General features: G+C 46.1%; 1 protein-coding gene across 3 annotated transcripts in view; it reads right to left on the reverse strand.

Annotated features, from left to right (window-relative positions):
• Positions 1–326: 326 nt before the first annotated feature.
• The window catches only part of LOC119848663 (disintegrin and metalloproteinase domain-containing protein 32-like), a 43,613-nt gene continuing 28,199 nt past the window's right edge, over positions 327–15,740 (reverse strand). Inside the window, exons 10-15 of one of the 3 annotated variants that reach the window (XM_043503122.1) lie at positions 14,827–15,010; positions 14,441–14,521; positions 13,918–14,026; positions 12,477–12,633; positions 1,743–1,775; positions 327–617 (exon numbers count right to left, since the gene is read on the reverse strand). In XM_043503122.1, coding sequence (XP_043359057.1) covers positions 611–617; positions 1,743–1,775; positions 12,477–12,633; positions 13,918–14,026; positions 14,441–14,521; positions 14,827–15,010 — 571 coding nt within the window. In that variant the 3' untranslated portion in view covers positions 327–610. Of the gene's footprint in view, positions 618–1,742; positions 1,776–7,532; positions 7,944–12,476; positions 12,634–13,917; positions 14,027–14,440; positions 14,522–14,826; positions 15,011–15,740 lie in introns of those variants that run through there. The other 2 variants (XM_043503123.1, XM_043503124.1) reach the window with 2 other exon arrangements.

Below are 15,740 nucleotides of genomic sequence, written 5' to 3' on the forward strand. Positions count from 1 at the left end.
GTGGGAGCTCAAACCTCTAACACCAAGCTATTGTTTCAGGCTGCCTAGAGTCAGACTCAGAGAGCACTATGACAGGTTTCAGAGTAGCAGCCGTGTTAGTCTGTATTCGCAAAAAGAAAAGGAGTACTTGTGGCACCTTATGTTGATTATATCCGTTGGGCTGTCTTTGCAACTAGGACTAGAAACATCCCACCCTCAAATGAAAGCTTGAATTCTGCAGAAAGTGAAGTAATTCTCACCCCCAAAAGCTTCAAACTCATCATCAGCAAATGGGAAAGTGCAATTTTCAAGCCCTATGACTGGCATGAATTTATAACACTAGCTATAGATCATTAAATATGTTTAATGGTTATGTACAGGAAAATGTACATAGACAACAAATTTAAGCTCAGTCTTTGCTTTACAGTACTATTACTTTTTTTTCTTAACAAACAACAAACCAATCTTTATGGGGGGACAGAAATAGTTAACCTGAATAATTAAAAAAACAACTCCAAATTAAAAGCTCATTATATGTTGCACTGTCCATTCAGAGGTTCCATGCTGGAAGTACTTTGCCATCTGCTTTAAACTGACTGCTTATATAATTTCCAGCCTCTGGTGTTTTTGGCTATACACTGTGGCAGACAGAATAAGGGAAAAAAAACATATTGCTGCTAACAGAATCAAGAATAAATAAAACATAGCAACGTAAGCAAATTATTTAGCTGGGAATTTAACCATAATAAGTATGTCTGTTGTCTGTCAGAAGGCAGACTCAAGCCCACTTCCATCATAAGGTAGCTTTCACTACTACCAGTCTTGCCTCAGACAGCAAACTATATCTGATGTTATAACTGGGCTTGAGTTTACCCTCTTACAGACAGACATATTTATTATGGCTGAATTCAAAAGATACGTGGTGGTGAACTTAAAACAGGATACAGTTCAGGACTAAAAATACAGCAACAGATGACTAATATTGATGATCAGATTAATTTTGAAATAGTTTAGTAAATATCTTCAGACAAACAGTCAAGAAACAGGCTAGATTATTACTTTAATGATAGGGGTGGAGACAACTCTCAGACTGACAGTGTTTGAGAGTACTGTGAACACAGCTTGCTCCACTTTTGAAGGGTGAAGTGTACCTTATCACTCAGCTGTTCAGCAGCGTGCAGGAAGCACTGGAAGGGAAGGGGAGGAGCGGGGCCAGGGCATACTTGGGGGAGAGGGTGGAAAGGGGAGGTTGGGTCTTGGGGAAAGGGGTGGAGTGGGGGCGGGGCCTGGGGCTCAGCGGGGAGCTTGGGGGTCCATGAAAAAATTTTAAATCAAAATGGGGGTCTTTGGGTTGCTAAAAGTTTGAGAGCCGCTGCATTAGGTGCGTATCTGCATCTTTAGGCACCTACATACCTTTAAAAATCTGGCCCAACACCACTATTCTATAATATGGTAGAGGAGCTATTTACAGAGACTGCTAACTTTTCTAAATAATTTAGGGATGAAATTTATCTTTCTTAATCACAGTTGGTAAATTTAAAGAACATGGTTTAACCACACAAGGTCTCAATGCATTGAATTTGATTGCTTATTTTGTTTCTTTCAAACTGTACTTTAAAATCAAGTTGGCAATGAAACGTTTCGATGTGCCTCAAAGTCACATTGCAACTATCAAATGCAGATTTTGGCATGTAAATACTAAGCATATTCTAAATAAAAGAAAACTAGATACATGTTCTACTGCACTGACATGTGAAATTTACCTTGCATTTTCTGACTGATCCATGTCTTCTAATCTAGATTTAGATTATAAAACAGAGTGCTATGAGTAAAGCATACCATACACACAGACTTGTAGCACTTCAGCATACAGTAAATTTATTGTGAAGATTACTTTTACCCAAGTATCAGAGTAGCAGCCGTGTTAGTCTGTATTCGCAAAAAGAAAAGGAGTACTTGTGGCACCTTAGAGACTAACAAATTTACCCAAGTAGTTTGGCTTTCTCTTTAACCAGAGGACACCCTCTCATTCTCGGTAGTGCTAAAATGGCCTTACATTTTCTTCCATGCTTCTCTTTACCTTCCTATTTAGCCCTGTGGGTTTTGGTTGCCTTTTACACTGTTTCAGTTTTTATTGGAACATGTAGGCTTTGTTTGCATCTTGAGTACCATTTTTACTTTCCCAAGTGCTTTTTGCAGGTATTACTGAATTCAAACAATTTTCTTTAACTCCTTTTGCATTCTCAGAGAGTTTTATTTTCTGAAGTCCAGTATTTTTCTCTTATTTCAGAGTAGCAGCCGTGTTAGTCTGTATTCGCAAAAAGAAAAAGGAGGACTTGTGGCACCTTAGAGACTAACAAATTTATTTGAGCATAAGCGTCCGATGAAGTGAGCTGTAGCTCACGAAAGCTTATGCTCAAATATTTTTCTCTTATAATTCTTTCTACAGAAATTCATCAGAATTTACAACCTGATGAAATTATGATTGATTCCATCTTGAGAGGATAGCAGCGATAAGGCCAGCATGTCCCTACAGCCCATGCCGCTTCTTCACAACAACATTATTTTTACAAGGTCTGGGTTATCTGTAGAAACACTTTCTAGTCTCCCATCTAATTTCTCCAAGAAATTAAGAGAACAACCAAGGATCATCTGTTTTTATCTTATTCTTCAATCCAAATGGTCTGTTCTGTGTAACCAAAACACTAATCAAGAATAAATAAATGTATCCTAATGTTTGGGGAGACACAAAAATAGTTGGTATAAACGGGGTTTGGCCCTGGAGTGCAGTAAAGTAAAAGTATCCCATCCAACTTTGAAAACCTCAAGGATATAACTGAGCTTCCATTTAGCAGGGTTGTATAGCATCTCCTTCTGTAACAAAGGTTTCCTGAACTGCAACCCCTCATCTTGCTTTGTTTTTATGCCCCTTCAGTAAACTTTATTTATTATTAATTTCATCTCCCTACTGAATGTCTTGGTTTAACCGAGTCTCTATCATTCTGGTTATATCACACTTCCTGAAAACATTCAATATGCTACTAGCATTTGTAGCAAGCACATTTATCCTTTACTTCTTTCACTCTTTTCTACATTTTTTTACTGGTTTCATTTTACCTTAAGAAAGTTGCCTTTGTCTCTGGACCAACCTTTTGTGTCTCTCTCACATCCACTGCTGAAAGAGTCAGCCTGGAAATTCCATCTATTATGCCCTACACACTTTAAAAAACAAGTACTTTCCAATATGCACCTGTGATAGGCTGTCTACCTCCCTATACAAAGCCTTTTGCTGACAAAACGGGAAGTGAAGGAGTACTTGTGGCACCTTAGAGACTAACAAATATATTGTTGGGGTTTTTTTGCGACTACAGACTAACACGGCTGCTACTCTAAAACGGGAAGTGTACACACTACAAAGCTACTTTTGGTGGCAAAACTCCACTGTTTTGCTGACAAAATAAAACCACCTCAACGAGAGGCTGTGATATTATCTGATTAAAATATGACCATATAGATCATTGTTGTAACCACTGTTATATATTTGCAACAAATCTTGTACAAAGGTTATCAGGTAAGGTGCCTATGGAAAGGTTATGATTTGCTGAATATGATTATGCTATTTGTATGTATCATTTTTGTACTTGAAGTTATGAGTATTGGCTCTATGCCTGTATTTCAAATGTTTGCTCCTGGGGTAATGCCCACAAGGTGTTTAGCCTGCACATCTTGAAGGAACTATTCAGATAGAATGGCCCATTAAAGAACACTTCACTTAATGGGCTTTCCTGCTGTGACTAGGCAAAATCATGCATGGACATGTGACTTGTCCATGTGAATTCAACCACCATCTTGTTACTGTAATTTTCCACAGTAAGAACAATGGGATTCCCTCCACATGGCAGAAGATATAAAAGGCACTGAAAACATCTCCATTTTGTCTCTATCCTGCTCTTTCTTGCTCAAGCCTCTTGGACTATGAACTTATAGTAATGGAGGCATTTTAACCAAGAAATTGAGGACCTTCCAATGATTTGGAAGCAGCCAGAGACTTGACTTAAGCCAGCATTGGTTCACTGCTACAAGCCTAAACCAAGAACTTTGCAATTAATCTATGTTTTTGATTCAATTAACCGACTTTAACTCACTTTTCTCTTTCTTTCTTTCTTTCTTTCTATAAATAAACCTTTAGATTTTAGATACTAAAGGATTGGCAACAGCGTGACTGAGTAAGATCTGAGTTTATATTGACCTGGGTGTGTGGCTGGTCCTTTGGGATCAAAAGAACCTTTTGTTTGATGAGCCTGGTTTTAAAGAACCACGCATCTTTAAATCCAGTGTTTTTGGTGGTGATGCAAGGACTGGAATGCCTAAGGAAACTGCTTTCCCAATTTCTTGTTAGCCAGTGTGGTGAGACAGAAGTTGACTTTCATTGCTGGTTTGGTAGATCCTCTGGAGGAATAAAAAACAGTTACTCACTTCTCGCAACTGTTGTTCTTTGAGACGTGTTGTTCATGTCCATTCCAATCAGGTGCATGCGTGCGCACGTGCACGTTGGCCAAAAGATTTTTCCCCTAGCAGCATCCATCGGGGTCGGCCTGGGCGCCCCCTGGAGTCGCGCCATCACGGTGCCCAATATAGAGCCTTGCCAACCCGCCACCCCTTCAGTTGCTTCTTGCTGGCTACTCCAATGAGGGTAGGAGGGTGGGTATTGGAATGAACATGAACACCACATCTCAAAGAACAACAGTTACGAGAAGTGAGTTACCGGTTTTTCTTCGAGTGCTTGTTCATGTCCATTCCAATCAGGTGACTCCCAAGCCAAATTTAGGAGGTGGGATCGGAGCTGTCCACCGATTGGAGTGCTGCCCTTCTGAAGGCCGCATCATCTCTGGGCTGCCGGGTGATTGCACAATGCGCAGCAAAAGCGTGTACAGAAGACCATGTCGCCACTCCGCAGATTTCCTGGGTGGGAACTTTAGCCAGGAACGCCATCGACGAAGCCTGTGCCCTGGTAGAGTGCGCAGTGATCAGATGTGTGGGAACACCTGCCAGGTTGTAGCATTCACGAATACACGACACGATCCATGATGAAATGCGCTGGGACGAAACCAGCTGACCTTTCATTCTCTCCACCACTGCCACAAAGAGCTGGACCGACTTTCTGAACAGTTTCATTCTCTTGATATAGAAGGCCAACGCTCTGCGGACATCCAGAGTGTGGAGTCTTTGCTCCCTGTCGCTGGAATGAGGTTTAGGGTGGAAAACCAGGAGGAAGATGTCCTGGTTGATGTGAAACTGTGAGACAACCTTCGGAAGGAAAGCAGGGTGAGGTCTGAGCTGAGCCTTGTCCTTATAGAACACATTGTAGGGCGGGTCTGAAGTCAGGGCCCTGAGCTCAGGCACCCACCTGGCCGAGGTTATCGCCACCAGGAACGCAACCTTGTAGGAGAGAGCATGTTGCTAAAGCTCAAAGGGGGGCCCCTCCCATGAGCCTAAAGTGGACCAAGTTGAGGTCCCAGGCAGGGACTGGTTGACAGACATGAGGGTACAACCTGTTGAGCCCCTTTAGGAATCGGCCAATCGTGGAGTTAGCGAAAACCGAGTGGCCCTGTTCGCCCGGGTGGAAGGCCGAGATGTCAGCCAAGTGCACTCTTATAGAAGGCAACAAGAGACCTTCATACTTCAGATGTAGAAGGTAGTCTAGAATGTGCGGCACCAAGGCTAGCGTCGAGGGCAAGTCGCGCTGCGCTTTTCCAATCTGAAAATCTCTTCCACTTCTCAAGGTACGTGGCCCTCATTGAGGGTTTCCTACTGCCAAGGAGGACCTGTCTGACCTGGTCTGAACAGGAAAATTCTGACGGATTCAACCATGGAGCTTCCATGCTGTAAGATGGAGCGACTGTAGTTTTGGGTGTTGGAAACGTCTGTGATCTTGTGTGAGAAGTCTGGGGAGAGCAGCAAGGTAATCGGGGCTTCTACCGACATGTTTAGGAGGGATGTGTACGAGTGCTGATGGGGCCAGGCCGGTGCTATCAGTATGACCTGAGCACGATCTCTGCGGATTTTGAGCAGGACCTTATGAACGAGCGGTATCGGTGGGAAGGCGTATAGGAGAGCTCCTCCCCAATGGAAGAGGAACGCATCCACGGTGGAGCCTGTGCTGTGATTCTGGAAGAAGCAGAACTGCTGGCACTTCATGTTGCGTCGTATGGCGAATCCATCAGGGGAAATCCCCACCTGTGGAAGATTGAATTTGCAACGTCCGGGCGAAGGGACCACTCGTGGCTGTGGAACAACCTGCTGAGGTGATCTGCTAGCTCATTCTGAATCCCGGGGAGGTACAACACCTGTAGGTGGATTGAATGTTCTACACAGAAGTCCCAGAGCATAAGGGCTTCCTGGCACACGGGAGAGGAGCGTGCACCCCCATTTGTTGATATAGAACATTGCAGTCGTATTGTCCGTCATGACTGATGCACATTGTCCGATTAGGTAAGGGCGGAATGTTTGACACGCCAGGCACACCGCTCTCTGATATTGATGTGGAAACGCAGATCTGCTTGCAACCAGAGGCCTTGATTTCTGCAGACCCCAAAATGAGCTCCCCAGCCCAAGTCCAATGTGTCCGTCACCAACAACAGGGATGGCTGTGGGGCAGCAAAGAGAACCCCTGAGCACACCTGCTGGGCATCGATCCACCACCGGAGCAAATCGAGGATAGGGCGAGGCAGGGTCACAATCCTGTCCAAGCTGTCCCAGGCTGGGTGATAAATTGATGCTAGTCACGACTGGAGCGGCCGAAGCCTGAATCTGGCGTGTCATACCAAGTATGTACAGGCTGCCATGTGCCAGAGAAGCGTCAGGCAGTTTCTCGCAGTAGTGGTGGGAAACTGCATGACTCCCCAGATCATGTTGTTGAGGGCTTGAAACCTCACCTGTGGGAGGAGTGCCCTGGCTTGGGTCAAGTCCAGTACTGCCCCTATGAACTCTATCCTCTGGACGGGAGACAGAGTCGATTTTGCTTCGTTTAGGAGCAGACCCAGGTTCTCAAAGGTAGCTCTGATAAACACGACCTGAGTTTCCACTTGGATCCTGGAGCGGCCTTTGATCAGCCAGTTGAGGTACGGAAACACCTGTACCTGATGCCTCCGCAAGAACGCAGTGACGACTGTTTTGCGCTTGGTGAATACTCGAGGCGCTGCTGACAGGCCGAACGGGAGGACAGTAAATTGGTAGTGGGAACCATTGACCACAAATCTGAGGAACTTCCTGTGGTTGAGAGATTGCAATGTGAAAATATGCATCCTTCAAGTCGATGGAGGCCAAAGAGACCATGCGGAACCTGAGTTTTTTCACAAACTTGTTGAGCTCTCGCAGGTCCAGGATAGGCCTGAGGTTGCCTTTGGCTTTCGGTATTAGGAAATACCGGGAATAGAAGCCCTCGCCCCTGTGCTCCAGAGGAATCTCCTCCACTGCCCCTAGTGACAGGAGCGACTGCACCTCCTGTATGAGAGGTTGCTTGAGAGAAGGTCCCTGAAGAGGGACGGGGAAGGGGGGTGGAACAGCGGGACGGCACAGAATTGGATGGAGTATCCCCTCTCTACTCTGCAAAGCACCCAGCGGTCCAAGGTGATACGGGACTATGCACGGTAGAAAGGGGATAATCGGGAGGAAAAGGTAAGGCAGGTTAGATCCAGTTCGTGATCTGGTGCACCGTCCTCAACCGCATCTTCAAAAGGCTGGTTTAGGGCCAGAGGGCGGTTTGGGCAGGCCAGAGCCCTGGCTCGAGGATGGGTGTTGCCTCCTCCTGCCACTCCTGTTCCTCCTCCGAGAACCGTCCTGTCGGTTCTGCTGCTGGAATCTCTGAGGAGGTTGCGGGCGGAAGTGTCTCCACTGCGTGGAGGGGGTATACGGGCCCAAGGACTTGAGGGTGTCTGAGTCTTTCAGGCTGTACAGCCTCTTATCTGAATTTTCAGGGAAAAAAAAAAAAAAAAAAAAAAAAAGTGTGTCACCCTCAAATGGGAGGTCCTGAATAGTTTGCTGGACCTCGTAGGGTAACCCCAAAAACTTGGAGCCAAGCACCCCTCCTCATAGCTACCCCTATCGCCATAACCCTAGTGCTGGCATCTGCATTGTCTAATGCGGCCTGTAGGGAAGCACAGGAGACTAGCTTGCCTTCCTCCACCAAGGCCGTGAACTCAGTCCGGGAGTCCGAAGGGACGAGCTCCGTAAACTTTGCCATTGCCGCACAGGTGTTATACGAATACCTGCTTACAATGGCCTGTTGGTTCGCGATATGGAGCTGTAAACCCCGTATGGAGTAGACTTTTCTCCCCACAAGGTCTAGACGCTTAGCATCCCTGTTTTTTGGGGAGGGTCCTTGGAAGCCCTGTCTCTCATGCTGGTTAGCTGCATAGACCACCAGCAAGTCAGGAGGTGGGTGAGAGTACAAATGCTCGAAGGCATGAAATAATGCCTGGAGGGCACGAAATAATGCCTCTCGTTGTGCTGGGCAGTGGGTGGCAAGGAAGCTGGCGTCTGCCACAGGGTCTTAGTGGTGTCCACAATGGTCTTTATAAGTGGAAGGGTGATACGCGAAGGTCTGGAGGGTACTAGGATGTCCACCATGGGATCAGCCTCCTCTATCACCTCCTTGGCCTTAATGCCCAGACCCTAGGCAGTCCTATGCAGCAACTGCTGCAACACCCTGTTGTCCTCTAAAGCAGAGACTATGGCTGTCCCCGCCAATGCTTCATCCGATGACAAAGAGGAGGAAACATTTACTGAAGTGGAAACTCCCCGTCATCCACCCCTGACGGGTCAAGAGACTCTTGGGGAAGCATTGGTGATAGTGGTGCCACCGACAGTGCCAGGGCTGTAGACAGCGGCGCACACATTGGCCCTGCCATCAGTATGACGGAAGGGAGCTGTGTCGGCATGCTCACAGGAGCCAAGGGAAGTGGAGGGCCTGGTACTGACATCGGCACTGGGGCTGCCGGTACTGGCATCGAGGTCAACGTCGACAACGGTGCCAGAGTGCGAGACGGGTGTGAAGACGCTGCCAAGGGCGGTGCCGAGGTCAGAGCCGAGCACGGTGCCATAGTCGACGACGGTGCCAGAGGCAGAGGCGTCGGGATTGCAGGTGCCAAAGGCAGATGCACAGTGGATGGCGGAACGAAGGTGTCTGAGGACACAGAAGACATCGCAGAGCAGTGACCCTGGGTTCCTCCCTGTCCTTGGTGAAAGGCCCAAGAGGTCCAGAAGGGCCACTGAGGTGGGTTCTGCCGCTGCGGAGGCCATGTCTGGGGCTCTCTCCTGTCTCTCCCGGACCTCGATCTGTGACTTCTGCTCCTCCCAGAGCTATAGGAGTCAGACTCTGACTCTGAGGTCTCTGAGACTGAAGACCACAGAGGAGCCAATCCTCGGTGCCTCGAATGTCGAGAGGTCGGGGAGCGGGTGGGCTCTCTGTCCGAGTGAGTTGGCGCCAAGGGGTAGGGCGAGGGGGAGCACCTCGACATCATAGCCGGCTTCCCCTTCCACTGCACTGGAGAATGGGGCGGGTCCACCGGCGTTGAAGGTTCCTCCCTCCTGGTGGGCGAGAACGGCACCGTAAGATGCAGGAGGTCCCGAGCAGCCTGATAAACTTCTGGCGTCGAAGGGAGCTGTAGCTGCTGTGTAGGCACTGGTGACCAAGGCAGGGCCGGACTCGACTGCCTCACTTGGGGAGGAGTCTACACGGCCCTGGCAGGGGATCCAGAGGAGTGGCCTGCCTGGGGGTCTCACGTCTCTTGGTTTAGCCAGAAGGGAGTGATTGTCCGGCTTCTTCTTTAGAGGCACCGGCAAGTGGGAACGGTGCCTACAATCAGACGGGCCCCGTGAGGAGCCATGTTGGTGCCGAGCATCTCGGGAAGGGTCCTTTCTCGGCACCGAGCTCAACGACGGTGCCGGGGCGCTCCACGTTGAGGATGACGCATTAGGGGTCGGGTTCCCTGAGCCCAGATCGGAGTGGGGGTGTACAGCTGCCTCCACGAGGATCACCTTGAGCTGCTGTTCCCTTTCTTTAAGAGTTCTCTGACGGAACTCGCCGCAGATCTTACAGTGATCTTTTTGATGGGTCTCCCCCAGGCACTGTAAAGATGACAAGTGCGAAACTCTTTGGCTTGCGCTTTGCGCAGGCCACAGTTTTTAAAACCCGGGGACCGCAGCATACCACGGTTCCAGGGAGGGGGGGAACCCCAACAATCTCTATACTAAGAGCATTAACTAACTAACTAACCGTATACAACCAGAGAAAGAATGAGCTTGCTGAGCAAGAGCTAAGGGAAGTTCCAGCCACCATCACTGGCAGTAAGAAGGAACTGAAGGGATGGCGGGTCGCCAGAGCTCTATATTAGGCCTCATGAGGGCGCGACTCCAGGGGGTGCCCTGGCCGACCCGACGGATGCTGCTAGGGGAAAAATCTTCCGGCCAATATGCACACGCGCGCGCACACACACCTGATTGGAATTGACATGAACAAGCACTTGAAGAACCAGCAGTTTGGGGTGAGTCTGCCCTATTTCTCAGCAGTTTGTCCTGAATTTGGATCTCAGTTGTGACCCACAAAGGCATAAAGCTCTGTGCGGCAAAGTGTCAGTGTAGTCACTGCAGTTTGTTTTGTGAACGGAACGGGCTTCCACCAGTATCCCACAATGCCTGCCGTGACTGCTCTGCTCACTGTTTTGATCTCTGTGGCCCTGCAGGCATGCACCCCACCCCTTTCAAAGCTCTCAGAAATACCTGACAGCTGAGCTTGCTGCTTCCTTTGGGGAACAAAGAGCAAATCAATAATGTGGAAGGCTCCTGTTCTTCCCTGCACTAGGAACACAGGAGCAGGCAGACTGCTGCTGCAGGGAGCTGGAGAAGCAGGGGGAGGGAGAAAAGGAAGGAAACGCTGTGCTGCTTCGACATTCCTCTGCACCGAAAGCTCCCAGAGCTGCTCAGGATGCCGCTCCCAGCAGCTGAGGAGATTGTGGGAGAACTCGGAGGGAATCACAGAGCCACAGGCTGGCAGAGCGGGCTGCTTCTGGAGAGACTGCTGTGCCGCGGCCGATGTGGGGAGGTCCCTCTCCCCCGACTCAGAATAGGTTGGTCAGCCTGCTGTCTTCCTGAGCCTAGGCACACCATTCTCCTCTCCCTCCCCCACACACTTCAGGTGTGAAAGTACCTGACAATCTATTAGGATGCCCCTGGAACAATGGGATTGAGAAACCTGCATCACGTAATGTTGTACCTGCCCCGTGGGGCATTGCAAACCCTTCCCAAAGCACCCTGCCGCCAGTTGCATAGTGGGATAATTACCACAGTGCACTGCTCTCTGAGGGGATGCAAGAGCTGTTAGTAGGGATGCACTCAGCTGACACAAGGAGCTAGTGTGGACATGCAACGGCGGTTTAAATTAAAGCGGCACAACTTTTGCCAGCAAAACTTTGTAGTGTAGACAAGGCCTTAGAAAGAGAGGAAGCTGGAAGTAGAAGAAGATGGCTGCAGGGAGGAGCTCTAAAGTCACTCTCTAGAGAAGGGAGAGTTGGCTAAGTACAAGGAGGAGTTCTATAAGGGCTTGCATCCATTGCTGCTCTTCGGTAACTGTAGACATCGGCAGTCGATTTAGCGGGTCTAGTGAAGACCCACTAAAATCGACCGCAGATCGCTCTCCCGTCAACTTCTGTACTCCACCGGATCGAGAAGAATAGGGGGAGTCGATGGGAGAGCATCTCCCGTCGACATCGCATAGCGTGGACCCCCGCGGAAAGTAGATCTAAGCTACGTCGATCTGAGTTACGCTATTCACGTAACTTAAATTGTGTAACTTAGATCGAATTTCCCCTGTAGCGTAGACAAGATCTTAGTCCTTCAATCCTGCCTTGAACTACAGACTTTGGCAAGAAGATGGGAGGGGTTAGGTAAGCATGGGGGAGTGTAGGAAGTACTAGTGTTAACCAAGAGGTAGTCCAGAAGATTGAGAAGAGAGGTAAGAGGGAATCCAGGGGAACAGCAACAGGGTCGGAGTTTGAGCAGACTGTGGTTGCTGGGCATAGAGTCCCTGGGTTGGGACCTGAAGTAGTGGGCAGGCACAAGTTCCCCTATCAGCCACTGGGAAAGTGGCACAGAACTGGATCAGAAGACTGCCTGAGACTTCAGACAGTTTGTCCAGTGGGACTTTGATACCCCTGGAAGAGGAAAACTATAGTGACCCAGCAGGAGGGCTGAGTCACAAATAGAGCGCTGGAGCTGCCACGGGCCAAACGAGCAATGGAAGGAGGTGCTAGACTGATAAGAGCTGATCCCTAGACCCAGCCATGAGGAGGCATCACAACAAGTGTGCACATTACAGCACCACTCAACTATTCCACTCCTATGGTCTTGCTCATGAACTCACCACCTTCCCCAGTGCCCAGGAAGATTCCAGATCCCTAAAAGAAAGGTTAGAATTAGATAGATGAACAAAATAAACTTACTCATCAACTTGTGATTCTTCCTTAGTGCAGCATCTATTCAATTCATTTCGTTTTATAATCATGATGATAGAACAAACAAGGACAGGCAGAAAGAGACAGAAACTTAGCAGAAGCCAGTTCTTCAAAGTGTTCCAGTGAAGTCTGTCAATGATTGCATCTGGCAAGGAAAAAAATATATCACAGATCTTTATGATCTGGGAAGTGGGGCCTCCAACCAGAGGAGACATTATCCTGTATTTACCTGTTAGTGATAGAAAGGAATGGAACAAAAATGTAAATATAGCAGACACTTGAAACCTGAAAACATGAAATTCCCCAAACTGTCACACTTTCAAAAAGGATGCTTTGAACAAGCAAGATACTTTGATACTTTAAGGAATGATTGCAAATAACGTTCAAAACATGATACAATTGCCAGCTGGTATTCAAAAGTAGTTCAGGACCAGAATAGCACACTATTCCATTGTAGGACTGAAATGCACAGCTACGATCAACAAAATCACTTAACATGTAATTGAGATTAAATTTTAAATCAGATCTGTCATAGTAAGAGTCTTAGATTCCACATTGTTACTTTATAACAGCCAGTTGACTGTATGTAATCAAGATAGTACAATACATGATCACTTTCTTGTATCCAACAGCAATTTGTTTATTAAAATGCTGTTATCCATACTATTAAAGTAATAAAATAAAAAGAAAGAATAGTATTGAACTCTTCTCTTCTTTTTCACTTTTAAGATGTAGAACCTCAGTTTATGTATTTCCCCTTACGACTCAAACTCTTAACTGTTCCATGGTATATATTTCAGATATTTTTTCTTTTTTAGTGATTGAAAAGTACAGAGAAGGGCAATAAAAATGATTCGGGGTATGGAACAGCTTCCATAGGACGAGAAATTAAAAGAACTGGGACTGTTCAGTTTATGATAGAGATCTATAAAATCATGAATGGTGTGGAGAAAGTAAAGAAGGGAGTGCTATGTATCTCTTCACATAACACATGAACCAAGGTCACCTAATGAAATTAATAAGCATCAGGTTTAAAAACAAACATAAGGAAGTACTTCCTCACACAACGCACAGCCTACCTGGGGAACTCATATATTTGGGTTCAAAAGAGAATTAGATAAATTCCTGGAGAATAGGTCCATCAGTGCCTATTAGCCAAGATGGTCAGTGATGCAATCCCATGCTCTGGGTGTCCATAAACCTCTGATTGCCAGAAGCTGGGACTGGACGACAGGGATGGATCACTCGATAAATTGTTTTGTTCTGTTTACTCCCTCTGAAGCTTCTGGCACCGGCCACTGCTGAATGACAGGATACTGGGCTAGCTGGATGATTGGCCTTAATGGGTCAGGACATTCTTATTTTCTTAAATGTTGCACTGGGAAAAACACCAGCACCACAGAGTACAGAATTTGCCAAGATAACTAACCACTTCTGAAAGTGCTGTCAATACTCCCTCCATATCCTTTTGATGAAATTTTGCAATCTGGTGGCAGCCAGCCAGACCTACAGTGACAATTTCCTCTGTTGTTGCACACCTGAAATAAAAGGGGGAAAATACTGTTTAATTACTTATTATACTTTCTAGTTGGAAGTCTCAAAATATGGGGAAATCCCATTATACATGCTTTTAGGAAACAGTTTCTCTTCAAGATCTCTCTTCTTTATAACCACATTCTCAGTTCTTAAAAAAAAAAATCAATCAACAGTCTATTTCAGAAAATATATCAAATGTAAAGTACCACAGACTATTGTCTATAAAGAAAACCCTGAATATGACTCTAAGTATCAGGAAAAAGCAAACCAATCAGCCACGGCACGAAGACTTTGCATGCCAAGTGTCAGCCCAAAGTAGCTTTTTCAGTTGACGATTTATAAAGAAAATATCTGCAAATCCAAAATATTATTAATCCAAACAGTCTTATTATAATAATAATGTTGCTGTTACTTACTCCATGGTCATTGCATTTTTTCTTTACATCACAATTATATTTCAGGACAGCAGCATCTCCACATTTCTGGTTCATACAAATCTAAAACCCAAACATACATACAGTTCAAGGTCAACAGAAAGCATGGAAAAAAATTCTCTAGGTTTGAGGGTCCTTTTCAGGCTGTTTAAGAGCAAAAAGCTGTTTACCCGATCCTATTTTACCTCAAAATATTTGGAAATAGTTCTTGGTTAGTTTAGAGTAAATCAGGGGACAAAACAGTTAATCTTATAACTCAGTAAGCCAGTGCGGCTCATCATTGCTCCAATATTAGTAGCAACTTCTAAAAAGTGTATGTTTACATGGAAAACATTTACATTGCTAACCGTTTAAAAAAGATTTGTTACCTTTTGCTTACCACAGACAGTACCATCCTTCACCAACATTGGATCCTTCACTCTAGGCCCCTTCATATAATCTAAAGTTATGCATAAGGAATTCTGCACCCTAGCATAAATGACAGCAGCCTTTTCCTTAATGAATGGTCTACGACTTGGATATTGACAAACTAACTTCCCACATTGGAGATCTCTACAAACATATGAGAAGAAAATTAAAACTACACATTTGGCATTTGACAGTTCAGAATATTAGATATTCAAGCATACCATAATTTCTGTGAGAAGGGTTAACTATATTCTGTACAGAGGGCTCAATTTTGGGGATTCCTTAGGTTTGCTTTGGTCCCTTTATGCAAAACACCAAGCAAAACACCAAGCTTGGGTGGATTCTCCAGGAGAATCCACCTCAAGCTTGGTAAGTTGTTTCAATGGCTAATTATCCTTACTGTTGAAAATGTGTGCCATATTTCCAGTCAGAATTTGGCTATTCAACTTCCAGCTATTGGATTTTGTTACACCTTTGTGTGCTAGATTGAAGAGCCTATTATTAAATTTGCATTCCCCATGTATTACTTAAAGAAGTACTGCTATGACATATATAAAACACAGACAAAGAGACTGTTGCACATGTGAAATATTCCATGCACAGTAAAAAAGGGGTTTTAAAAAATTAGTGTCTAGGCTCCTCCTCCACGTGAAGCACCTTCCCAAAGCATCCCGATACTGTGGCAAAACCAGAGGGACACCTGAGAGAACACTTCTTCCCACATGATACCACAATGATAGCTGATATTTGGGGATTCCTTTGGTCCCTTCCTTAGCTGATATTTTCTTGCCAGAAATCTCTAGATTTACATATCACTGACTGATGACAGGCTGTTCTTACTAGAGGGACCACAACGCTGGAATTTGTTTCCTGT

This window comes from Dermochelys coriacea, chromosome 26 (assembly GCF_009764565.3).
Source record: "Dermochelys coriacea isolate rDerCor1 chromosome 26, rDerCor1.pri.v4, whole genome shotgun sequence".
Lineage (NCBI taxonomy): Eukaryota > Metazoa > Chordata > Testudines > Dermochelyidae > Dermochelys > Dermochelys coriacea.